Raw genomic sequence first — 27,526 nt, 5'->3', positions numbered from 1 at the left:
CGGGCGCCAACGCCATTGTCATCCACAACCGCTTTAACCGTCCCTGTATTGACCGACGAAGTGCAACGGGCATGAAACTCCACCCCACAAACTGACATCCGGCACCTATACAACAAAATTCATGCAGAGCTCGTACGGAAAGATATAGATGTTCGTTCTTTCCGCGCGCTATACGAGATTGGAATAATAGAGAATTGTGAAGGTGGTTCGATGAACCCTCTGCCAGGCATTTAAATGTGTTTTGCAGAGTATCCATGTAGATGTAGATGTAGATTTAGGTTTGCATGCTTGCATTCAACATTCTGGCGATTATAGCGATTATTAATGTACCAGCATTTCGCATTTGCAATAGCATGTCTCGCACTTACATTAACCTGTGATGTTGCAATGTTAATCACTTAATGTTACCTAGACAAATGCATTCCCGAAATTTCATTACTTTACTTTAAATATATATTGGTGTTGCAATTTTTTTCTGTCAGTGTATTTCTTCCCATACTACGAAATTAAGGAATACGAGGTATCGATACCGGCACTACGGGTATCGAAACTATAGTGTCGATAGTCGGTCATACGAGTAACATCGGAAAGTCGGTAGATGAGAGTAATGTGACGCGGGTGCGGATGTGTGCAGAGCGGCGCAGCCGCGAGCGGGGCAGATGGGCGCGTGGAACGCGTCCTGCCCCGGCAAGCCGGCGGCCACCGTGTGCATGGCGGACCCGGCCGAGATGCTCAAGCCGTGGAAGCTGAACTCGCTGTTCTTCCACATCGTGGGCTGGCACGCGGCGGCGCTCGTGTGCGGCGTGGCGGGCAACGCGCTCGTGCTGGCGGCGTCGCGGCGCAGCGCCACGTCGCTGTTCCTGGCGTCGCTGGCGGCGGCCGACCTGCTGCTGCTGCTGCTGCACGCGCCGCTCGACCTGCTGCAGTACTTCGTGGCCAGCTGGGACGCCGCCGGCGCCGTCTGCCGCGCTGCCGAGTACGCCGCCTCGCTGTCTGCCGCCGCCTCCGTGCTCAACCTCGCCGCCGTCACCGTCGAAAGGCCAGTCCCCGCACCTCGCTCCGCAGTATTTCTGTTCCGCGCTACACCACAATAAAAACTACCTGGGTCGTCCAATAACTAAATTTCCCTGTCCCATTTATCTGCGAAATAAACTGTGCCCGTAACATGTGAGGGTCGCCGAGTTCGACTGGTATCGGTCGACAACGCCAACACCGACTCAAAGGAAGGCCTCGGCTCTTGTTGGTGACGTCACGTCAGCTAGGCACGGCGAACGCCAGGTCTGTTTGCAGGCAGAAACGCCTGGGCGTGCTTATCACTATAAATCTCTTATTTCTGGACAAAATGTTTGGTACTGTTTTGGATTCTGCAGTTTTATTTAGATGAAAGATTTTCTTACTATCGTAAAGCTACAAATGAAGTCCATAGTCCATTACTGAATCCTGTCGAAATAAACGTAGATCAATATGAGGAAATGCTTTGCCCCATGACAAGCTTCGGAAATTTTACATTCAAGTAACTATATTTACCTGCTCCATTTTTTTATCCAAACTTACCCCAACCCCCTTACAATGAACTCGTTTCATTTATTTATTTATTTATTTTCGTTTGACATCTTCACTGGAAATGTGAACTGATTTACATGTGCAAATGTCCAACTGTTGCCAGTCATTAGATTACAGTCGTTTTCAACGAAAGGAATTCTGAACAGGAAACAAAATAGCTTCATACATCGAAAATACTGCTGAGGTTAAACTTTTTAAAACATGCACATTAGAAAAGATTAATATTCCCCTCTTGCAACAGAAAGGAGAAACTTTATAAGATAAAAAAATTTTACTTGATAAAACAAGTACCTCTCTTTTGCCTCTTCTTCTGTCCCCCACCCCCTCCCCCAACGTGTACAATCGCGAGATATTTCATTAACATTCAGTGCTCTTCACCCCATAGTCAACCAAGATACCTAAAGAAGAGCACCAATATGTTCACAGTTTGTTGTAAAAGCAACCCAGTACGAACGTAACTTCCTCAGATTTACAAATAAGGTAAAGAAGCACGAATTCTGTTGGTGCTGGACCATGAAGTTGTTTTTGTATGTCAATCCTTAAAACAGATGGAAATTTAAGTTCAGGAGTACACTATTTGTGTAATGAATTGCACAATTAATTGATTGCAGAAATCTCTTAGAACAATGTGTGTTGGTCAACTCCCGCCAATAGTTTCACATTTTCCTGTGTCAGAGAGGGAGACACCACCAGTATGAGTATGCCTACAACAGACCTGGCGTTCGCCGTGCCTAGCTGACGTGACGTCACCAACAAGCGCCGAGGCCTTCCTTTGAGTCGGTGTTGACAACGCTCACATCGGCTTACAACACTTTCAGTGGCATTGTACCGAGAAGGAAGTGCTTTTCTGGGCGGTATCACTAACGTGGTGTCTTGCTGCTTCGGTAAGTCCCTCGTAGCACAGAAGTAGCGCTCAGTCGCCAGGTTCCGCCGGCCGGAGTGGCCGAGCGGTTCTAGGTGCTACGGTCGCAGGTTCGAATCCTGCCTCGGGCATGGATGTGTGTGATGTCCTTAGGTTAGTTAAGTTTAAGTAGTTCTAAGTTCTAGGGGACTGATGACCTCAGAAGTTAAGTCCCATAGTGCTCAGAGCCATTTGAACCATTTTTGAACCAGGTTCCTTGTAGGTGGTGATCCTGATGAAGTGGAGTGTTTAGGGATGCCAGTTGTTAATTGTCAACAAAGTTGGTATTGTACTTGTTTTAATAAATAAATTGCTTTGTCACACACACCACAGAGTCAGAATTTGCAGTATGGCGGCTCTGAACTACGCCGTTATATTCGACCCTTTACACACATTTACACCATTTTCTCTGACTTTACATAATGATAGACACTGCCCACGACACGTGGCGTTCTGATAACTAATAACTTCACTTTACATATTGTTTAACATCTGAAATATGCGTTCGCCACCGTTCTTTTAGAGCCGCCCCGGTTACTCGACCGTCCGTTTTGCTTGGCTTATAGCGAATAACTCACCCTGTCTTCCCGAAGGACAAGAGAGACCACCCCACCTTTCTCTCTCAGCAAATGAGGACACTTCTCTCGTTTCCTACATGTATATATATATATATATATATATATATATATATATATATATATATATATATATATATATCCAAACCTTCAAAAAATGGGCGTTAAGATCGCTGTTGCTAGGCGTATCTGACGTCACGTTTGCGGACATTGTGACGGAAGTTTGTCTCGGAACACTGTCTCAGATTGTAAGACCGTACTCCCGAATAGTCGGATCTTGTCCCTACTAAGGTTGCACAACATTTCCTCCTATGATTTCATCACTAATGCCCTTGCTGACGCTTAATTGTTAAATGTACATGTAGCCTTGCTGCTACTGAGTATTCCCGATCGCATAAATTTGCGTAATACTTGGCTTAAACACGTGAAGGGAACGCATATATGCATTACAGGCGTACAGTGCATACCGCAGTACGTTGCCAGTTAGCAAGGAGTTACCAGTGAAAAGTGTGTCCGCTTGTGCGCAGCAATACAACCCGCTGTCGATATCCACCGGGAGCTAACCTCTGTCCGTGAGAAAGGCTGTACTAGCGTTCAGATGGTTCGACATTAGCTCGAAATATTCTCCTGGGCAGTGTTCCCGCATCCTCCATACCCACCTGAGCTTGCCCCAAGAGATTTTCACATGTTCCCCCAATCCAGAGGTGATCTTGGAGACAAGGAATTTAACACTGATGATGAAATCACGTCGACAATAATCAGATAGTTACAAACATAGAATTCGACCTGTTACAACAATGGTTTGGAAAAACATGTGTCACATTACCAAAAATGCTTAGAAAAACAGAGTGATAGTGTAGAAAACTAACAGAAGCATTATACATTGTCAATAAATTATTTCAACGTGGTAAATTGTGGATAACGCTTTTTTGTATGAAATATGGAAACTTACTTATTGGATGCCCCTCGTATTAACGCACTAGGTACACTGCCTTAGGAAAACACAGCGAGCGCCTTATTGTTATTATTTTATAATTTCGAACAACCCTTTGGAGGTTACGACAAGTCAGCATTGTTTCTGCTTGTTTATTTTCAACTGCCATATTTCCAGACCACACTTCTTTCATTCTTCCATTATGTTTCTCGTTCTCTTCTTGTGTCCACTTTCTACCAGTTCTTGCTTTTTTCCTGTCACGAAAGTCTACCTTTTTTACTGCTTCTTTACAGTGTTCTACTTTTTATTGCGTCCATGTCGACTCCCACGTTTTCGGTATCTCTTCCTGCTTCTCTCAGCCGCATGGTTTTGGATTTGTAATTATTTAGTAAGTGAAATATTTGTTTACTTATTTCGTTATAATACATCCCTCATATTCCCTTAGTATTTATGGCCTTCCTCTATTTTCTAATCACTTTTTCTACTGCACATTTAAAAAACAGGGGCGACAAGCTGTCTCCTTAGCTCTCTCCTGCTTTTATTTTAAAATTTTGTAACAGTTTTCTCTTAATTTTTGCTTTTGATATTTTTTCGTTAAAGTTGTTTTAATTATTACTGTTGTTTGTTATGCAGTCCCAACTCTTTTAATAATTTGAGTAACATATTTCTATCTAGAGACCCGAAAAACTGTTTTTTTACATCGTGTTAACCGATTCTTCTGTCCCTTCTTCTTATAACAACCTGATAATTAGAAATTAAAAGCAAAAAATTGTGAATTTTATGCAATATAGCTGTCTCTTAAACTTCACTTAAGCCTCACATTTCTCCAGATCTTTTCACACTATCTGTTCCATTCTATGCCTCCATTATTCCGTGAGTATATTTATTTTATTGTGATTCCTCGTGTACTCCGCATATTCTGTTGTTTAATTATACGTTTGTCTTCCTTTCCGTAAGACAGAAACTCCATACCGATGCAATATAATTTAGCTTATGTTTTTCCTCTTACAACTGTGATTTCTAAATAATAAATAATTTCTAAAAATATTCGTGCCAATATGCTCTACACCTCATACCAGACTTGATAGTGGACATCAATTCCGTATAGAATGAAAGTTAAATCATTCAATATAAGTCGTGAAGAACACTTTAGCAAAGACAATTTGAATAAAAACGCCTTCAGTTACAATTTTTTTCGTGTTTTATTGAGTTACACGATGCATTTCGTACCCTGTACGTCCATCTTCAGGTGTAAATCGTCTATACATAATTTACATAACTTACATAATTACATATCAGGAAATTCATTGTTCCGTCATGAGGAAGTTCGATGTTAGGTTTCGTATTCCGTAAATTGAATGCGTAAATGTGTGAGAAACATTAGAACAAACAGTTAAAAACTTACCGAGCAGGTAAGTGGACTGGGCTGCTTATCGATGCTGCTTACCAGACACCGGCAGGAGATCGTTAACGCCGGTCGCGTCCCTAATTCAACGTCGGCTAAATAAAAGTGGAGAGGAAAGAATTCCATGCGTCTTACGATAGGCATCCGATCTTGTAAGCTGGGTTGCCTACCTTAAGGTGCATACAAGATTTTTCGGGCTGATTTTACATTGCTCATACTTTACTAAAAATTAACAAAAATAGCTAATTCATAGAGGGGATAAATGTCATAAAAGTTGATGTAGTGTGTTAACATTCATTTATTCAATATCACAGAAGAAATTTCCCCTAAACGGCAAGTTGCTACGATTTGTTTTGGCCTTACAAGTATGGTCATCGCAGAGAGTTGTGGTCTGTCAGTTAATAGGCACAAGGACTACGGAAACGAGGACTCCCGCTACCGCGGTTAGAATTCCACTTATTCAAGTTTCTGCTAGACGGATTTAATTGATTCCATCAGAAAACACCTGCAATGGCTAGAGCGCTTCCATTCACGCACGTAAATCAGGGTAATTGATCCTAGCCCCTCTACCATCAAGAAATTGGGCGAAAGTATAGGTTCAATTCATCTTATTTATTGCACATTAAAAAACCTGCTACCTAATATTTTAAAAGCAGGCCGTACATTTTATAGTTTTACATGCAATAATACATTGTTATTCATTACTAGCAATAGTTGTTTCGACCAGTAAAAATTAGAGTAATAACAATGAATTTCAAAGTAAATTAGTTGAAGCAATCGGAGGGTACGAAATAACAAATAGTTGTAATTTAGAAGAACATAATAGAAAGACAGGAAAGGGACGATCTGGAGACTTTCATTTACTGTTAAAGCAAAATTTAACATATAAATTATGGTTCGTGTTGTTGCTATTCCAGCTGAGAGGGCCTCGGCAGAAGTATAGAGCCTATCTCACCTGAAGTACTGCATAAAGTTATATCCACTTATGCACTACACTCAAAAGTATCACTTTTTCGAAATTCCGTAATTATCTCCCATTGTCACGCATAAGTTTGAAATTTGTTTCAAAGGTGTCCACAACCTTCGTCTATAATGGAGAAAATGCGTGGCGGTCTGTGACGTCACTCTTGAGCTCGGCGACTGTTCAAACAGCAAGGGTCGACACCTGCGAAAAAAAGGCCACAGCTCTGAAGTTCAGGTGAAGTGTAAGATATGTTAGTGACCAAATTTCACCACAAAGTTGCCCAACCCCATCGTGGACGTGTCGCACGATTGGAAGGTCATCACACCGCCTTCTTTTGACGCCTCTGCGATGGAGGTCAGAATCTTGACGCCCAGCGCTGAAATTACGCGGTTTTCTTATGAGTGGCCAAGGGATACGTTTAAGACACGCCGCAGCACAGACTCTACACAAAAAGCCCTCAGGAGGTCGCACAAAGATTGTCAATGAAACCACCCCTTCCCTTGGAGCGTAGTTTCCCGCGGTCGAAAACAACAGTTCACATCTACATCTACAGCTACATGGTTACTCTGAAATTCACACTTAATGGCGCGTGGGAAAAAGGAACACTTAAATCTTTCCGTTCGAGCTCTGATTTCTCGTATTTTATTATGATGATAATTTCTCCCTACGTATGTGGGTTTCAACAAAATATTTTGGCTTTCGGTAGAGAAAGTTGTTGACTGAAATTTCGTAAATAGATTTCGCCGCAAAGAAAACCGCCTATGTTTCAGTGACTGTCACACAAACTCGCGCATCATATCAGTGACACTCTCACCCTTATCGCGCGATAACACGAAACGAACTGTCCTTCTTTGCACTTTTTCGATGTCCTAAGTCAATCCTACCTAGTAAGCACCCACACCGCGCAGCAATATTATAGCAGAGGGCGGACAAGTGTAATGTAGGCTGTCTCTTTAATGGGTTTGTCGCATCTTCTAAGTGTTCTGTCAACAAAGTGCAGTCTTTGTTTCGCCTTCCCAACAATATTATCTATTTGGTCTTTCCAATTTAAGTTGCTCGTAATTGTAATCCCTAGGTATTTAGTCGAATTGACAGCTCTTAGATTTGTACGATTTATCGTATACCCAAAATTTATCGGATTTCTTTTAGTACACATGCGGATGACCTTGCACTTTTCATTGTTTATTGCCAATTACCAGTTTTCGCACTATACAGAAAATCTCTATAGATCATTTTGTAATTGGAATTGATCACCCGATGACTTTACTAGACGGTAAATTACAGCGTCATCTGCAAACAATCTAAGGGGTGGGGGGCTGCTCAGATTATCACCTAGATCATTTATGCAAATCAGAAACAGCAGAGGGCCTATGACACTACCTTGCGGAACGCCAGGAGTCACTTCTGTTCTACTCGATGATTTATTGTCTATCACTGCGAACTGTGACCTCTCTGAGAGGAAATCACGAATCCAGTGACACAACTGAGACGATACTCCATATGCACGCAATTTGATTAATAGTCGCTTGTGAGGAGCGGTATCAAAAGCCTTCTGGAATTCTAGGAATATAGAATCTATCTGAGATCCCTTGTCGACAGCACTCATTACTTCATGGGAATAAAGAATGATATTTTCTGAATCCGTGTTGGTTATTTATCAAAAAGTCATTTTCTTCAAGATGATTCATAATGTTCGAGTACAGTATATGCTCCAAAATCCTACGGCAAATTGAGGTCAGTGATATGGGTCTGTAATTCAGTGGGTTACTCCCATGTCCTTTGCTGAATATTGGTGTGACCTGTGCTACTTTCCAGTCTTTAGGAACAGACCTTACGTCAAGTGAGCTGTTGTATATGATTGCCAAGAAAGGCGCTATTGTGTCTGCATACTCTGAAAGGAACCTGATTGGTATACCATCTGCCTTTCTTAAGTGAATCGGTGCAATTAGCAACAGAATTACGTTCTTGACAACGTTCGACACTGCTGACCCCCCCCCCCCCCCCCCAGGCCATACGACTCGACTGTACTCTAAGGATATAGTTGGGCTGCAACCCCTTTGAACGTTATCTGACCCCTTTTGGGTGTAATGCGACCGCAGGTTTTGCTCTGGCATACAGGTTGGAACTACACTCCTGGAAATGGAAAAAAGAACACATTGACACCGGTGTGTCAGACCCACCATACTTGCTCCGGACATTGCGAGAGGGCTGTACAAGCAATGATCACACGCACGGCACAGCGGACACACCAGGAACCGCGGTGTTGGCCATCGAATGTCGCTAGCTGCGCAGAATTTGTACACCGCCGCCGTCAGTGTCAGCCAGTTTGCCGTGGCATACGGAGCTCCATCGCAGTCTTTAACACTGGTAGCATGCCGCGACAGCGTGGACGTGAACCGTATGTGCAGTTGACGGACTTTGAGCGAGGGCGTATAGTGGGCATGCGGGAGGCCGGGTGGACGTACCGCCGAATTGCTCAACACGTGGGGCGTGAAGTCTCCACAGTACATCGATGTTGTCGCCAGTGGTCGGCGGAAGGTGCACGTGCCCGTCGACCTGGGACCGGACCGCAGCGACGCACGGATGCACGCCAAGACCGTAGGATCCTACGCAGTGCCGTAGGGGACCGCACCGCCACTTCCCAGCAAATTAGAGACACTGTTGCTCCTGGGGTATCGGCGAGGACCATTCGCAACCGTCTCCATGAAGCTGGGCTACGGTCCCGCACACCGTTAGGCCGTCTTCCGCTCACGCCCCAACATCGTGCAGCCCGCCTCCAGTGGTGTCGTGACAGGCGTGAATGGAGGGACGAATGGAGACGTGTCGTCTTCAGCGATGAGAGTCGCTTCTGCCTTGGTGCCAATGATGGTCGTATGCGTGTTTGGCGCCGTGCAGTTGAGCGCCACAATCAGGACTGCATACGACCGAGGCACACAGGGCCAACACCCGGCATCATGGTGTGGGGAGCGATCTCCTACACTGGCCGTACACCTCTGGTGATCGTCGAGGGGACACTGAATAGTGCACGGTACATCCAAACCGTCATCGAACCCATCGTGTTACCATTCCTAGACCGGCAAGGGAACTTGCTGTTCCAACAGGACAATGCACGTCCGCATGTATCCCGTGCCACCCAACGTGCTCTAGAAGGTGTAAGTCAACTACCCTGGCCAGCAAGATCTCCGGATCTGTCCCCCATTGAGCATGTTTGGCACTGGATGAAGCGTCGTCTCACGCGGTCTGCACGTCCAGCACGAACGCTGGTCCAACTGAGGCGCCAGGTGGAAATGGCATGGCAAGCCGTTCCACAGGACTACATCCAGCATCTCTACGATCGTCTCCATGGGAGAATAGCAGCCTGCATTGCTGCGAAAGGTGGATATACACTGTACTAGTGCCGACATTGTGCATGCTCTGTTGCCTGTGTCTATGTGCCTGTGGTTCTGTCAGTGTGATCATGTGATGTATCTGACCCCAGGAATGTGTCAATAAAGTTTCCCCTTCCTGGGGCAATGAATTCACGGTGCTCTTATTTCAATTTCCAGGAGTGTACTAGGGATAACTAAGGGGTGTCAGAGGGGTTGCCTACCATCAGGTGGGAGAGCAGCAGGCAGCGCCATTCAGCTGAACGGGTGTCAATGTCTCTGACACATTTTTAACGTTCTCAACAAAGCTGCTTGCGTGGCACAGAGAATGTCGCCGAACTGGCGGGTCTTACAGGAACCCTTTGCCATTTTACTCACGCACACGTCAATGTTGTACGCCTCCCTGATACCGCCACAGGAGGGCGCGAAACAGGAGTGCTGGAAAAGCATAAACACTCAAACACTCTTTGCTGCTTCGGATCACCTTCAAATTCTATCGAATAGATTTGATCTATTCCTAGTGTTACCACCCTGTATATCAGAGCAAAAAGTGCGGTTGCACTACAGTCAGAAGAGTTCAGATCACGTTCAGTGCGGTTGCAGGCCCACGATGACCCGAGACAAGCGCTGAATCGGCCGCGGAGTGTGAACAGTGTCGACTGTTATCAAGAACGTCGTCCTGATACTCGTCGCACTGAGAACTGTGGTTCTCGCCGGGAATCAGTGCCCCAGGGAAGGGATGGTTTTATTGATGCCTTTTATGCTACCTCCTGGGGGCTTTTGTGTCGATTCTCAGCGATGGTGCCGCGCAGGATTAGCGGCGCGGTCTGGGGCATTACAGTCATAGGGTATGGGTGTGGGTGTGTGTGTTTGTCCTTAGGATAATTTAGGTTAAGTAGAGTGTAAGCTTAGGGACTGATGATCTTAGATAAGGTTTCACACACACATTTTCAGCGACGGTATGTCTGAAAAGTTTCCCTCAGCCACCCATAAGAAAACTGTGATGTCGCCGCTGGGCGTCACGGTTCTGAAGTCCCTCGCAGAGGCGTCAAAAGAAGAGGTAAAATGTGGATGAGATGTGGTGTGACGATTTTCCTATCATGTGGTGTTGGGCAGAATCGTGGTGTAATTTTGTGCTAATATGACATCATTAACCCATCTTACACCCCACGCGAAATTTATCCGTCGCAATGTGATACCTTTTTGTGCAGTGTATTACTAAACGAAAGACACCATGAGCGATTCTGTGTGTATTTGTTTCTACTCTCTGCGAATTAGTACTACTTATTACATATTTTAAGTTCTTATACGGGGCATATTCATTCCACTATTTTGTGTTACTGTATCTAGACTCAGTTCTGCATGTTGCATGTGTGCTGTTATGTTGTATGTTTGTGAGCATTGTCTGTTTTCCTTAACCGATGCCGTAGTTGGCAGGGGAGCCTCGGAACTTAAAATTCGAGCATCGCCTCCCCTTATAGCGCATTCTTTATATGCAATGATTGCCTCATTGTTTACGTTAGTCATTATCTTTTACACTGTTTAGGTATCATGTTTAAAGCGCAGTTTAGAAACGTGACATATCACCATGCTTATGCATTTTAGGCGTCTATATGTGTCTGATGTTGTTATTCTATTTTTGTCCTTTTCTGTACCTTCTTCTATGTTAATGTCTGTGTCTGCGTCTGAATTTGTGTCATCCCAAGGATCCTGTTGTCGTGTGCCGCTTCCAGATCGGCACTATGGATATTCTTGTCTGTAGTCGTCATGCAGTGTTCTTGAAACCTTATCAGCGATGTTGCCGTAGGCACACCATTTGTCTCGGCCGCGTAACATTTCTTTAATTCATCGTATTCTGTTACAGGTCTTACGTGTGTCAGGGTGTAGCAATGTAATGCCACGTGTTCAGGTGACTCGTAGGTCCGCAAGCGCAGGTAGCGCTCTGGCTGAGACCCATACGGTTGATGAGTGCGGTTGATGTGCTGAGTACGGGCCGTGGCTGGACAAAAAGTAAACCATGCCACGGCTCGGATCCGCATACTTCAACTTCAGTCGTTCCCGTGCATTCGGGAAGAAGGAGAAAGCGTGACGGTCTTTGTCGGTCGTCTGCGCCAGCTACAGTTTTTACCCCTGTTATCTCACGCAACTTGTTGTCTGCCCGTCTTAACTCAGTATGCCGCTGCTCTCTGTCTGATAGTGACGTCATTGGACCAAGTCCGGAGAACCACACCCAACGCCTCTGCTGGTGTGGTACCAAAATCGCTCGACATTCTGAGTACTATGCTGCTCTGTCCTCGACTCACTATGTTTCTATAGGTCACTAGACACAGACGGTACGCCCATGCATTTGCTGCACAGTATGCTGCGGGTTCAAAGAGAGCTTTGTGATACTTTCGTAGCGTCCCTAAGGTAGTCTGTAATGTGTGGTGTTTAACCTTTCAAGATCGTGCATTAGTTTCGCCGCTTTATCAATTGTCAGTCTGAGGGGTACATTGAAAGTAAGTCTTTCGTCAATATGTACACTACTGGCCTTTAAATTGCTACACCACGAAGATGACGTGCTACAGACGCGAAATTTAACCGACAGCAAGAACATGCTGTGATATTCCAATGATTAGCTTTTCAGAGCATTCACACAAGGTTGGCGCCGGTGGCGACACCTACAACGTGCTGACATGAGGAAAGTTTCCAACCGATTTCTCATACAAAAACGGCAGCTGGCCGGCGTTGACTGGTGAAACGTTGTTGTGATGCCTCGTGTAAGGAGGAGAAATGCGTACCATTACGATTCCGGCTTTGATAAAGGTCGGATTGTAGCCTATCGCGATTGCGGTTTATCGTATCGCGACATTGCTGCTCGCGTTGGTCGAGATCCAATGACTGTTAGCGGAATATGGAATCGGTGGGTTCAGGGGGGTAATACGGAACGCCGTGCTGGATCCCAACGGCCTCGTATCACTAGCAATCCAGATGACAGGCATCTTATCCGCATGGCTGTAACGGATCGTGCAGCAACATCTCTATCCTTGAGTCAACAGATTGGGACGTTTGCAGTACAAGAACCATCTGCACGAACAGTTCAGCGACGTTTGCAGCAGCATGGACTATCAGCTCGGAGACCATGACTGCGTCTACCCTTGTCGCTGTATCACAGACAGGAGTGCCTGCGATGGTGTACTCAATAGCGGTGCACGAATGACAAAACGTCATTTTCTCGTACGAATCCAGGTTCTGTTTACAGCATCATGATGGTCGCATCCGTGTTTGGCGACATCGTAGTGAACGCACATTGGAAGCGTGTATTCTTCATCGCCATACTGGCGTATCACCGGGCGTGATGGTAAGGTGTGCCATTGGTTACACGTCTCGGTCACCTCTTGTTCGCATTGACGGCACTTTGAACAGTGTACGTTACGTTTCAGATGTGTTACGACATGTAGCTCTACCCTTCATTCAATCCCTGCAAAACCCTACATTTCAGCAGGATAATGCACGACCGCATGTTGCATTTCCTGTACGGGCCTTTCTGGATACAGAAAATGTTCTACTGTTGCCCTGGCCAGCACATTCTCCAGATCTATCACCAATTGAAAACGTCTGGTCAATGGTGGCCGAGCAACTGGCTCATCACAATACGCCAGTCACCACTCTTGATGAACTGTAGTATCGTGTTGAAGCTGCATGGACAGCTGTACCTGTATACGCCATCCATGCTCTGTTTGACTCAATGCCCAGGCGTATCAAGGCCGTTATTGCGGCCAGAGGTGGTTTTTCCGGGTACTGATTTCTCAGGATCTATGGACCCAAATTGCGTGAAAATATAATCACATGTCAGTTCTAGTATAATATATTTGTCCAATGAATACCCGTTTATCATCTGCATTTCTTATTGGTGTAGCAATTTTAATGGCCAGTATTGTATTACGAAATTTCTCTTGCTTTTTTCTTCTTGATGTTAATGTCATACAGTTCAATAATTGTGTTTCGTTTTAATGCCCCTTTGAGTAATAGACATACTGTTCTGTTTTCCGTTATTCTGAGTTACTTAAGCTTAAGATAAGTTGTGTAGTTTTGTTTTCTAAGTGTACTCATAAATTCGCTGATACAACGAGTAATAAGTCATCCACGTAAGTGGTTACTCAGTTTGTCCTGTCACCCGCATCCAAGTTACTTAGGGGTGGCTCGTTAGACATTTTTTAACTACTTTCTGGTGTCCTGCTTCCCACTCTGCTGTCTTGTTTTTGCAGTCATCTATTAATCTGTTATGCATAACAGCTGGTAGTTGCATCTCCCTCAACAAAGCGAACAACTCAGCTCACCAAATGTTACCTAAACCACCTGCGATGTCCACTAAAATTGCAACAAGATACGAGGGTGGTCCAGAAAGTAAGTTCCGATCGGTCACTAAATGAAAACCACAGTGAAAATCAGAAACATTTCATTTGCAAGAGTTAGCTACACTTTCCAGATACTTCTGTACACTGTCGCGCTCCTACTGAGACATTTGTCGGAGCGTTATACCAAATTTCCAACACCATCGTCATAGAAGGCAGCAGCTGTACTTTCCGATAATTCTCTACGCTGGTCTGTAGCGTTTAGCTTGCGCCCAATTGTTGTCCTCCTATCCAGCGTTTCATGTGAACAGAGATGACACTCAGGACGAGCTAATTAGGGCTGTGTTGTGGGTGATCGAACACTTCCCATCGAAAAGGCTGCAGGAGCGTCTTCACTGCCCCTGCAGAGTGCGGCTGAGAATTGCCATGAAGAAGGAAGTGCGTGGCAGTTGTGTTAGGTGGGCTGCATTCATTAAGGCGAAGCGTGTCAGCGGGCCCTCCTACTTGGCGGGAGACATCGTTGTTCTAGGCACGTTTACTCGCTCACAGTGCGCTCACAACTGAAAAGAGCGTATTGATGCGATCGACGGTCATACTAGAGACGCTACCCAACACATCTGTGCAAAGGTTCATCGGGTTTTCACCGTGGTGTCCATTCCGCGACCGATCGGAATTTATTTTCTGGACAACGCTCGTATTTATCGTATGACGTGTATATTATTTCAAAAGCAAGGTTGACTGCATCGTCGACTGATCATTGCCCTAAAACCATACCGCTGTGGAATTAGGCCAAAAATCTGCCTGTGTGGTTGTAGTCGACCGCAAAGGAGCCATTCATGTACCGTTGCTAATGTTTTTAGGAGGCAGGTTATCCTATATGTTTTGGGATCAGTTGGATCGCTCTCCTCTGATTTCTTAATAATGACCACTTTGGCTGTTTTACAAAGAGTAGAGACTCTTCCTTGTCGTAACGAGTCGATTAGCATGTCCATTAAAAAGGGGGTAATCTATGTGACAGTATTTTTTAGAGTTTCCGAACGTATTCCATCCGAGCCGAACACCTTTCTGTTTTGAAGCCTAGTTATCGCTAGCGCTACCTCTTCATGGGTGAAACGGATGGTAACTCCGCCATTTGCGTGACAACTGTTCACTTGGTTACATAGGCCGATATGGTGTTAATGGTCGTGTGTTTGCTCGTCATCAGAAAGGAGCTTGCTCATCAGATACTCTGTCGGGTATCGCCTGCCCCGTGTCATTGTACAGTCTCTCCGTTTTAATGTTGACAGAACTGTTGGCGTCTTAATTCGTTCTGTCTGTAACTTAAACTGCTTTTCACATATCCTGTTTTGTCGTTGTATTTTAATAAACTTGTCCCAACGGTCGTGTGTTGTTCTATTTCGTTCTTTTTTGTATTTTTGTTTCGCATCACGATACGGTTCAATTCTGGCTTGTGCTGTCTTGGCTCTTTAGTAGTATCTTCTTTTGTCACGTGAGTCTTTCCGTAGTCTTGTCAGCTATGTAGACAACGGAAATTTCTTTCCGTCATCCGTTCGCTTGTGAAATGGTTGCTGGCTGCGCTCTTTGGAGTAAGTCTGTTAAGACATGTATTTTCAATTGGGCCTACATAGAAGTAATTGCTAATGTTGTGAGATCGCAGTGTGTGTGTTCATGTATGTGTTAGTGTGAATGATTATGGCGTGTGTTGCTTTATCAAGTACTTCCCATTTTTTTGTGTTAGCTAGTGAGTTTTTGTTTGCTAGTGATATGCTTACATTACTGACTCCTCTAGCGTTACCACAAAATGTTAGTGCCTGTCCTGCCTTGTTTAATACAAAGAGTTTCACTCATTTATGATGTAAGCTATTATTTATCCTCTAGTATCTGTTCTACAGCATACCACAGCGTAGATCGGGCGTTAATGTCTGTGAGTATAATTAGTCTTCTCCCTACATAAAATTGAGCAACATCTGTGATTAGATCTGCGAAAGGTTCAATGTTGAACGAGTACTGTGCGTACATCGATGTCATAACTCCTGTATTAGGACCGTGAGTGATTTCAGTTGGGGTTATGTGGTCCGAATAGAGCTGTGTAACCTTTGTTACCGTGAGAGTCGTGTTTGTTACTAGTATTGCAGTCTTTGCGTCTTTGGTCACTGTAACTGTTATGTAAGGTCTTTGGAGCCCTGAAATTTTTCAAACACACAAATATTGTTCCTGGACACAGAGTACATCCGCTTCTACTTCGTCCAGAAGCCTACTAAATTATAAGCCTATTGATGGACTCCTCATACAATTTAATTGTATTATCTTCAGGGTGGATATTTAGTGTAAGCGAAACACTTTGGTGTAATTTTCTTGCGGTCGAAACAGGTGCGTCCGTATGCCCTTACAAAGCACTTGTAGACTTTCTCTAAGTTCAAGCTCTCTATCCTCCGTGTGCATGGTGCTCTCAAGAGGTTGCAGTTCATGCTTGTCGGTTAGGAGCTTTACTGTCTGGTGGATCGTACGCTCTGTCTGCTCAGTGTTCGGTTAGCATATTGTGTGGTACTGTGAGGCCGTTTGGATGACTGAGATGTGTAACTAATCGCAGTGCAGTTCAATGGTAAAGTAGTTTCTCACCCGACAGGCTCCAGTTACTTGCTGCACGCTCCCCATCGGTAGATGGAAGGCATGGGATGGGAATTAGCAGAGACACAACATGGCTGACACATTTCGCCGATCCTTAGATTCGTTCCGCTTCTATTTCGACGAGGACTTACCACGTTCATATTTTTTTTTTCTATTTTGTCTTATTCTAATTTTAACAGTTATTAGTGCTTCCAAAGTCTTCTATTAGTGGAGGCGATCTTTTGCCGACAAAACAATATCTCGTTTGACATTATGTTCACAGTGCCATAAGTATAAATATATGAATATATGACACTATTTCAGAACATGGGATACCTCGTCATTCCCAAGCGATGTTCCAGCAGAAAAACTATTCAGTATTTTCCTCTCCAATTGTATCCCTTCACATGGGGTCTTCAGAAAATGGCTTCAGGTCGCTAAACACACCTCTTTGTTCCTTCGATATGTCCCGCCCTATAGGATAAATAACCTTTTCCCCGCCATTTCGCCAGCGCATGCATTCGACACATATATTGAACATACCTCGTCTTCCCTTCTCTGTGTCAACCACTTCCCACCTCTGTCCATCTCATACTCTTACCTCTATCTGTCTATCACCTCCTTCCCACTTTCTCTGTTCCTTCATCTCCCCCTCCCCCTCCTCTTTGCCCATTTCTTCCAACCTTTCTCACTGACCATTTCCTCTTCACTCCCCACCCCCCACTTTGACGATATCTTCCTCCCCCTCTCTCTTTCCATCTCTGCAACCCCCTCTTCCTTTTCCACCTGCCCACTACCCCTCTACACCTTCCAGCTGCTTCATGCATCTCCCCTTCCACCCTTCTCTCTGTCCATTTCCTTCTCCATTACGCTCTGTCCACCTGCTCATCTACCCATAACAAACTGATCCCAGCCAAAGCAGGCTAATTTGGCAGGCTGAAACTGTTGTCACAAAACATGCATGTTGTGCAGGGCAGCCCTTATGCCAGGGGCTGGAAAAAATATGCCCATATCTCCACTCCTATTGGAGCTAGGAGTTTATAAACCGACAGTGCTGATAATCATGAGACCCGCCATTTCTGTGCCAAATTTGGTTGAAACACATCCAGGGGTTTATTAAGATATCCTTTACATGCACTTTGTTTTATATACACAGAAAGTGACAATCATAGGTGCAGATATTTCTATTTGTTCCTGAGGACAGTGTGCTGAATAATATTATATCAGTATTTACATCATTTGCAGACTAACAATTGTAGCTATTACAAATCATACACTTTTGGTTGGTCATGAAGTTTGTGACGTGTTTGTGTGAAGACTCTGACACAGAGAGAAAACAAACATCTTACTGACATGCGTTTGTATTAAGGTACCACATACAAAAATCTCTGCACTTATACCCATAACAGGTGGCAAACATGTCAATACATTAATGCCTGGAAGTCTCCACTTTGCTCACTAAAATGATTCTATTCAATATGCTACCACTTGAAGTAATAATAATAATAGGTTTCATATTTCAGTTACTCTAACCCGACCATGGAAACTGACAATAGCCAGAAGAGCTCCCCCTTACTGTATCCAATAACGACACTGGCAGGGTTCGACACAGAGGTCAATCAGTAACGATGGTTCCACGAGGGTCTGTGGATTGAGTATATGAGTTTTATTTGGAAACTAATCATGTTAAAACTTTGAAAAAATCTTGGTATATGCATACGGTGGCGATCAGTTTAGTGAAAAACATGTTGTTCTCGAAGCACTCGAGATTTCAAGAAGTGTTCACCAAAACCACAACGTTGACAGAAAGACGGCACGGTACAGGGACGGCTCCAAGACTGACTAAGACGAAGTTTCGCAGCTAACGTCAGAGCAGCACACCCGATAAGAAAATTGTGTATAGTTATTAAGCCGTGGTGAAGTGACCTACACGTCTCCACCACTTAGTATTCTAGGCTGTGAACGACATTGCTTTTGCAGTTTGCAAACAGATTTGCTTCAGCTGCGAATACAAGTGCAAGAGCTGTAAGATGAGGCAGCAGTCTAGTTGTCGGCAGGAAGACTGCAACCTTGGCTGTAATTTTGGAGGAATACAATGAACTTTTGTTTGTCAATGTGCAGTCGTCAAATTTTCTCTCACTCTGTTTTCATTGATAGCCGTCTATTATTAACAAGTATTACTAAACGTAACGGATGAGAAATTTCTGCATAAATCTTATATCGTATTCCTGGTTTTATTTCAGCTTCTGTGTTATCACTATACGTATGTGGAGATTCTCACTCTGCAAGCTGTGACTTTTATTTCCAGTGCTCTATGAAGGCTAAATTTCGCTTTAACCATTTATTGTGATATCAAGAATTGTTCGTTATGTAAAAGAGCGTAAAGAAATATTAACGCCGCGCGGGATTAGCCGAGCGGTCTATGGCGCTGCAGTCATGGACTGTGCGGCTGGTCCCGGCGGAGATTCGAGTCCTCCCTCGGGCATGGGTGTGTATGTGTTTGTCCTTAGGATAATTTAGGTTAAGTAGTCTGTAAGCTTAGGGACTGATGACCTTAGCAGTTCAGTCCCGTAAGATTTCACACACATTTGAACATTTGAAATACACTCCTGGAAATGGAAAAAAGAACACATTGACACCGGTGTGTCAGACCCACCATACTTGCTCCGGACACTGCGAGAGGGCTGTACAAGCAATGATCACACGCACGGCACAGCGGACACACCAGGAACCGCGGTGTTGGCCGTCGAATGGCGCTAGCTGCGCAGCATTTGTGCACCGCCGCCAGTCAGTGTCAGCCAGTTTGCCGTGGCATACGGAGCTCCATCGCAGTCTTTAACACTGGTAGCATGCCGCGACAGCGTGGACGTGAACCGTATGTGCAGTTGACGACTTTGAGCGAGGGCGTATAGTGGGCATGCGGGAGGCCGGGTGGACGTACCGCCGAATTGCTCAACACGTGGGGCGTGAGGTCTCCACAGTACATCGATGTTGTCGCCAGTGGTCGGCGGAAGGTGCACTTGCCCGTCGACCTGGGACCGGACCGCAGCGACGCACGGATGCACGCCAAGACCGTAGGATCATACGCAGTGCCGTAGGGGACCGCACCGCCGCTTCCCAGCAAATTAGGGACACTGTTGCTCCTGGGGTATCGGCGAGGACCATTCGCAACCGTCTCCATGAAGCTGGGCTACGGTCCCGCACACCGTTAGGCCGTCTTCCGCTCACGCCCCAACATCGTGCAACCCGCCTCCAGTGGTGTCGCGACAGGCGTGAATGGAGGGACGAATGGAGACGTGTCGTCTTCAGCGATGAGAGTCGCTTCTGCCTTGGTACCAATGATGGTCGTATGCGTGTTTGGCGCCGTGCAGGTGAGCGCCACAATCAGGACTGCATACGACCAAGGCACACAGGGCCAACACCCGGCATCATGGTGTGGGGAGCGATCTCCTACACTGGCCGTACACCTCTGGTGATCGTTGAAGGGACACTGAATAGTGCACGGTATATCCAAACCGTCATCGAACCCATCGTTCTACCATTTCTAGACCGGCAAGGGAACTTGCTGTTCCAACAGGACAATGCACGTCCGCATGTATCCCGTGCCACCCAACGTGCTCTAGAAGGTGTAAGTCAACTACCCTGGCCAGCAATATCTCCGGATCTGTCCCCCATTGAGCATGTTTGGGACTGGATGAAGCGTCGTCTCACGCGGTCTGCACGTCCAGCACGAACGCTGGTCCAACTGAGGCCCCAGGTGGAAATGGCATGGCAAGCCGTTCCACAGGACTACATCCAGCATCTCCACGATCGTCTCCATGGGAGAATAGCAGCCTGCATTGCTGCGAAAGGTGGATATACACTGTACTAGTGCCGACATTGTGCATGCTCTGTTGCCTGTGTCTATGTGCCTGTGGTTCTGTCAGTGTGATCATGTGATGTATCTGACCCCAGGAATGTGTCAATAAAGTTTCCCCTTCCTGGGACAATGAATTCACGGTGTTCTTATTTCAATTTCCAGGAGTGTATTAAGGGATTTTATGTTTGACAACAGTGACACAAGGTGGTTTTTTTTTACTTTATTTTTACTGACGCCACAGTAAGAATAATACCATACCGCCTCCCGCAAAAACACTCATTCTCAGAAAGAAAAAACAGAACACCTTGAAAGACTAGAGAGAGGACGTTCATATTCACAGGACATGTACATTAGTATGGTCTGCAGAAACGATTAGCATTTGAAACATGTCGGCCCGCGGGTTCAAGGTCAACATCGATATCGTTGCACTACACCACCTACCGGTAAAATGTGCCTGCGGCTCTCGTTGTTGCTATAAACCGAACCTAATGGATCAGAGTGACTTGAGCAGATGCACAGAATACCTCGCAGACGCGTGTGCGAATCGTACTGTCAAATCAGTGAGTTTGAAACGAGTGCATTATTGGCATGAGATAATGTGATGGATCTACCCGGGAAACTGCTGTTCGTGTGGGATGAATTGTTTCGGCAGTGCAAGGGGTGTGTGCAGAATGGTTCACGGGAGGCCATAGAGTAATGTCGCACCACCCAGACCATACACCCCCACGCTCCCCCCAAGAAGATCGACACCTCATCCGAATTGCATTGCAGGATAGATGTGCGTCCTCGTCGGATCTGGCACGCCGGCCATTGTGACCGTGCGGTTCTAGGCGCTTCAGTCTGGAACCGCACTGTTGCTACGGTCGCCGGTTCGAATCCTGCCTCGGGCATGAATGTGTGTGATGTCCTTAGGTTAGGTAGGTTTAAGTAGTTCTAAGTCTAGGAGACTGATGACCTCAGATGTTAAGTCCCATAGTGCTTAGAACCATTTGAACCATTTTGGATCTGGCGCAACAGTGGAACAGTGTAATACATCGTTCACTTCAGGGGTGACAGTCCGTCGCCGTTTATTACAGCACGGGTTACATGCGTGTCCACTTCTCCGTGTACCTTTGACGAATGTGGAGAAACATGCTAGATGGCAATGGCGTATGGCATATGGAACGACGTCACTGGGGACAGGAATGGCATCAGGCAGTGTTTTCGGACGAATCCATGTTCTGTTTGTTTGAAAACGATGGCCGCATTTTGGTTCGCCACAGACAGGGAGAGCGGCATCACAGTGACCGCATTCGCACAAGACATACAGCGGCAACTCAAAGCCTTAAGGTGGGGGCTGTTATTGGGCACAACCACAAATCACAGATGGTGCATATCCAGGACACTGTGACTAGTGTGACCTACGTTAATGACATCCTGCGAACCGTAGTCATACCATTTCTGCACAGTATCCCAGACGCCATTTTTAAGCAAGACAATGCACGACTACATGTTGCTGCACGAGCACATACCTTCTTGGTGGCATAGGATGTCAGCCTTTTGCTCTGGCACACCATACTTGTAGCCAATTGAAAATGCGTGGGGTATGTTGAAAGGACCCAATGCCAAACACCACAGATGAACTTCAGAATCATGTTAATGCAGCATAGATGGCTATATCACGGGAAAATATTCGCACCCTACACGCGTCGATGCCATCACGTATGGAACAATGATAATGATGATGATTATGATGATGATGATGATGATGATTGGCTTGTGAGACGCTCAACTGCCTAGTTAACAGTGTCCGTACAAATTCCCAATCGTTTCACTGTTCTGTCACACAACTTCCCCGAATGATGATGAAATGATGAGTATAGCACGAACACCCATTCCCTGGGTGGAGAGAATTCCAGACCAGGCCGGGAATCGAACCCCAGACTTCGTGATTCAAAGGCAGTAACGCTAGCCACTAGACCACGAGCTGCAGAGGCATGGAACAAGTTATCAGTGCCCATGGCGGACCCTGCGCATACTAAGCAGTAGGACACATGCTAACCCGAGGTGATTGCAATACTAATCATTTCTGCAGAACATACTAATGCACATGTCCTGTGAATATGAACGTTCCAGCTCTTTTCGTTCAAGGTGTTCTATTTTTTCTGAACATGAGTGTAATTTTATGATAGACTATTCCAGAGTATTTTTGTGGTTTGCCTGAGTTCCTTTAGAAAGGACAAGGCAGATTTTCCTCGCTGACCTTTCCCAATCCGAGTTTTTGTTCCTCTATGATGACTTCTCCAGCGACGAGCTATTAATCCTTAGTCCTACTTCTTCAATGCGTGTTCCAAACGAGAGCCCCAAGCAAATCTCAGAAGTGCAGATGTGTAACGCTATCGTGGCCGTGCGCAGGTTCCTGGTGATCGTGTTCCCGATGAAGTCCCGCTCCTACTGCACGCTGCACAACTGCCGACGCGCAGTGTTTGCCATTTGGCTGCTGGCGCCTCTGCTCACCGTACCTGTGCTGCTCACCAAGGTAAGCTCATCACCACTCTCACACCTCACACGCCTTCCTCACTGTAACATCACGATATTCGTATTACAAGGCTTTAGTGTTGTAAAATAGTAATCTTCCATTAGCCACAAGCTGAAATCTAGCAAAAAGATTATGACCACCTGTTTAATAGCTTGTTGATCCATGTTTCAAACACATTACAATAGATTTTCTGCTTGGCAGAAGTATGTGGCACAAGATGTCTATACACGTATACCTCTACATCTACATCTACATTTACTCTGAAAATCACATTTAAGTGCCTGGCAGAGAATTCGTCAAACCCCCTTCACAATTCTCTATTATTCCATCCTCGTATAGCACGCGGAAAGAACGAACACCCATTTCTTTCCGTACTGGCTTTTATTTCCCTTATTTTATCGTGGTGATCGTTTCTCCCTACGTCCACTGTTCAAAATGCCGTCAATGCGAACAAGAGGTGACCGAGACTTGAAACCAATGGCACCCCATACCATCACTCCGGGTGTGAGGCCGTTGGGATCCAGCACGGCGTTCCGTATTACCCCCCTGAACCCACCGATTCCATATTCTGCTAACATTCATTGAATCTCGACCAACGGGAGCAGCAATATCGCGATACGATAAACCGCAATCGCGATAGGCTACATTCCGACCTTTATCAAAGTCGGAACGTGGCGGTACACATTACTCTTCCTTACACGAGGCATCACCACAATGTTTCACCAGGCAACGCCGGTCAACTTCTGTTTGTGTATGAGAAATCGGTTGGAAACTTTCCTCATGTCAGCACGTTGTAGGTGTCGCCACCGGCGCAAGACTTGTGTGAATGCTCTGAAAAGCTGATCATTTGCATATCACAGCATCTTCTTCCCGTTGTTAAAATTTCGCGTCTGTAGCACGTTATCTTCGTGGTATAGCAATTTTAATGGCCAGTAGTGTAAAATAGGATGGAGATGTGTAGTGTAGGCAGTCTCCTTAGTAGATCTGTTACATTTTCTAAGTGTCCTGCCAATGAAACACAGTCTTTGGTAAGCCTTCCCCACAACATTTTCTATGTGTTCCTTCCGATTTAAGTTGCTCATAATTGTAATACCTATGTATTTAGCTGAATTTACGGCTTTTTGATTAGACTGATTTATCGTGTAACCGTAGTTTAACGAATTCCTTTTAGCAGTCATGTGGATGACCTCACACTTTTCGTTATTTAGGGTCAACTGCCAATTTTCGCACCATTCAGATATCTTTTCTAAATCCTTTTGCAATTTGTTTTGATCTTCTGATGACTTTGTTAGTCGATAAACGACAGCGTCATCTGGAAACCACCTAAGACGGCTTATCAGATTGTCTCCCAAATGGTTTATATAGATAAGGAACAGGAAAGGGCCTACAACACTCCCTTGGAGACGCCAGAAATCAGTTTTGTTTTACTCGGTGACTTTCCGTCAATTACGACGAACTGTGACCTCTCTGCCAGGAAATCACAAATCTAATTCCCACAAATTACGGGATGGTGGTTCACGAGCACGCAGCTGGCACCCGAAATGCGTTCTGTTGGGTACAGATCAGACACATCTGCTGGCAAAGACATCAATGTGAGTTCACTATAGTTCCCCTCAAACCACTGTAGAACGACTCTGGCGTTGCAACACGGATAGTTATCCTGCTGGAAGGTGTCATTGTCGTAAGGGGGACTTCAAGCACAAAGCGATGCAGGTGATCCGCAATAATGATTACGTACTTCGCCGCTGCCACGATGCCTTCGATTACAGCCACAGATCCCATGGCAGCCCAACTTAATGTACCCCATAGCATAATTTTGCCCTCACCAGCCTGCATCTCTGGAACGGTGTGTGTTTCGTGCAGCCATTCACCTGGATGACGGCGTGTAAGGACCCAACCATCTACATCTACATGGACACTCTGCAAATCACATGTAAGTGCCTGCCAGGCGGTGTAACAAGATATGCGATTTGTTTAACAGACGACCTATTTCTATTGATACGGTGAAAACACAAAGGTACTGTGCTCACTGCAATCATAACTGAAGATGTCGTGGCCGGCCCGGGTGGCCGAGCGGTTCTAGGCGCTACAGTCTGGAACCGCGTGTCCGCTACGGTCGCAGGTTCGAATCGTGCCTCGGGCATGGATGTGTGTGCTGTCCTTAGGTTAGTTAGGTTTAAGTAGTTCTACGTTCTAGGGGTCTGATGACCTCAGCAGTTAAGTTCCATAGTTCTCAGAGCCATTTGAACCATTTTGAAGATGTCGTTCGGTCAACACGTAGGGATCGTGTGCGGTGGAGCTCCATGTTTAACAACTGCCTTTGAACGATGTGCTCTGAAACTCTTGTGTCTGCACCAGCATTGTACTCATCATCAGATCTGACATAGATCGCTGCCTATCCTGGATTACGTAGTGGGCGGGGGGGGGGGGGGGGGGGGGTGGATCCTCCGACATCTCCGTTTTGTGATGAGATGTGGTCGTCCAATACCATACGGCATATTCATTATTTCACCGTTCTTCAACCACTTTTCATAGGCGCTCACGGCAGTAGTCCACGAGCAGGTGACCAGCTTCACCGTTTCAGAGATTCTCGTGTCCAGCCGCACTGTCACAATATGTGCCCTTTGTCAAAACCGCTTATATCAGTGGACTTCTGCATTTGCGGCCCGTATCTTCTCTATAATGACTATCTGTTCGTCTCTCTTTCGCTTACATTCTTTCCTTACTGCGGCACATGCCTCCAACATCACCAGGAGGTATTCAACCATGCGGCGGGCAGCGGTCATAATATTTTCGCTCACTAGTGTACGTTGTCTATACAAGGTGTTTAAAAAAAGTCACATATGCATACAGGAGGTAGTAATGAACAAAACTAGAAGAAAAATTTATGTAATTATTCTTGAAATCCAGGGCAGTTTACTTGTAACGACTGATGTGTAGTATTTGGGGGTGAAGACATCACAGTAAGTTATTTCAATACGCACGTGCGGGCAGATACAACTCCTCGAGTAATCATGGAGGTGAGACATCAGTATCGATTCAGTATCAATATATGAGATTTTTTTTTATTTAATCGTATGGCTAGGGCCCCCCGTCGGGCAGACCGTTAGCCGGGTGCTGGTCTTTCAATTTGACGCCGCTTCGGCGACCTGCAGTCGATGAGGATGATAGGATGATGAGGAGGACAGCACAACATCCAGTACCTGTACGGAGAAAATTGCCCGATCCAGCCGGGAATTGAACCCGGGCCCAAAGACTGACTGTCCGTCACGCTGAATATATGAGTAAGAGTTGTTGGTGAGAGTCTCATAGGACCATACACTTTATCAAACAGATTAACAGGAACTGTATATTGCCGAATCGTGCGCGATATATTACCCCCGCTATTAGAGAACGAACCCTTGTAAAAAGGCAACGATTGTGGTTTATTCACGACGTGGTTTCATGGACGATGGACTGGTCAAGTGGGCCTGGTAGCATAATCTCCTCGATGACCGCTCTTGACTCCGTTGGATTTCTGGCTATGGGGACATTAAAGTCAGTGGTGCACGCCCACCCCATCGACAACGTGCAGACGTTACAGCAATGTGTGAAAAATGCATGTAACAGGATTCGAATGGAGCCAGGTCTATTTAGAAGAGTGCTTGTTTCACTGCGAAGAAGGACTGATGGTTGTATCAGGACGCGTGATAACTACAAGCAGCACTGCCTGTAGTGTCTACTTCTGCGTAGCAGACAGATAAGTATGAGAGTAGACATTGACTCATATCTCAGCAGGTTTCGGTTTCCAGGTATGTCGTTACAGGAGCATTTTTGTTAGTTTTGATCAACACCTGTAGGAAAATGTGACACTTTTTTTAAACACCCTATATACGAGTGTTGTCCAGAAAGTAAGTTCCGATCGCTCGCGAAATGGACACCACGGTGAAAACCCGATGAACCTTTGCACAGACGTGTTGGGTAGTGTCTCTCGTATGACCGTCGATCGCATCAAGACGCCCTTTTCAGTTGTGAGCGCACTGTGAGCGAGTAAACGTGCCTAGAACAACGATGTCTCCCGCCAAGTAGGAGGCCCCGCGGAGACGCTTCGCCTTAATTAATGCAGCCCACCTAACACAACTGCCACGCACTTCCTTCTTCATGGCAATTCTCAGCCGCACTCTGCAGGGGCAGTGAATATGCTCCTGCAGCCTTTTCGATGGGAAGTGTTCGATCACCCACAACACACCCCTAATTGGCTCGTCCTGAGTATCATCTCTGTTCACCTGAAACGCTGGATACGAAGACAACATTTGGGCTCAGGCTACGCGCTATTGACCAGCGTAGAGAATTATTGGGAAGCACGGGGGCTGCCTTCTATGACGATGGTGTTGGAAATATGGTATAACGCTCAGAAAAATGTCTAAGTCAGAGCGGCGAATATGTAGAGAAGTATCTGGAAGGTGTAGCTAACTCTTGCAAATAAAATGTTTCTGATTTTCACTATAGTTTCCATTTAGCG

General features: G+C 45.6%; 1 protein-coding gene across 1 annotated transcript in view; it reads left to right on the top strand.

Annotated features, from left to right (window-relative positions):
• LOC126299369 (galanin receptor 2a-like) overlaps window positions 1–27,526 on the top strand; it is a 155,519-nt gene that overhangs the window by 19,534 nt on the left and 108,459 nt on the right. The window contains exons 2-3 of the mRNA XM_049991231.1: window positions 635–1,039; window positions 22,902–23,025. Coding sequence (XP_049847188.1) covers window positions 660–1,039; window positions 22,902–23,025 — 504 coding nt within the window. The 5' untranslated portion in view covers window positions 635–659. The remainder of the gene's footprint in view (window positions 1–634; window positions 1,040–22,901; window positions 23,026–27,526) is intronic.

Source organism: Schistocerca gregaria, chromosome X (genome assembly GCF_023897955.1).
Source record: "Schistocerca gregaria isolate iqSchGreg1 chromosome X, iqSchGreg1.2, whole genome shotgun sequence".
NCBI classification, from domain to species: Eukaryota; Metazoa; Arthropoda; class Insecta; order Orthoptera; family Acrididae; genus Schistocerca; species Schistocerca gregaria.
The sequence above is the reverse complement of the archived record's forward strand: the minus strand, read 5'-3'. Positions and strand labels throughout refer to the sequence as shown.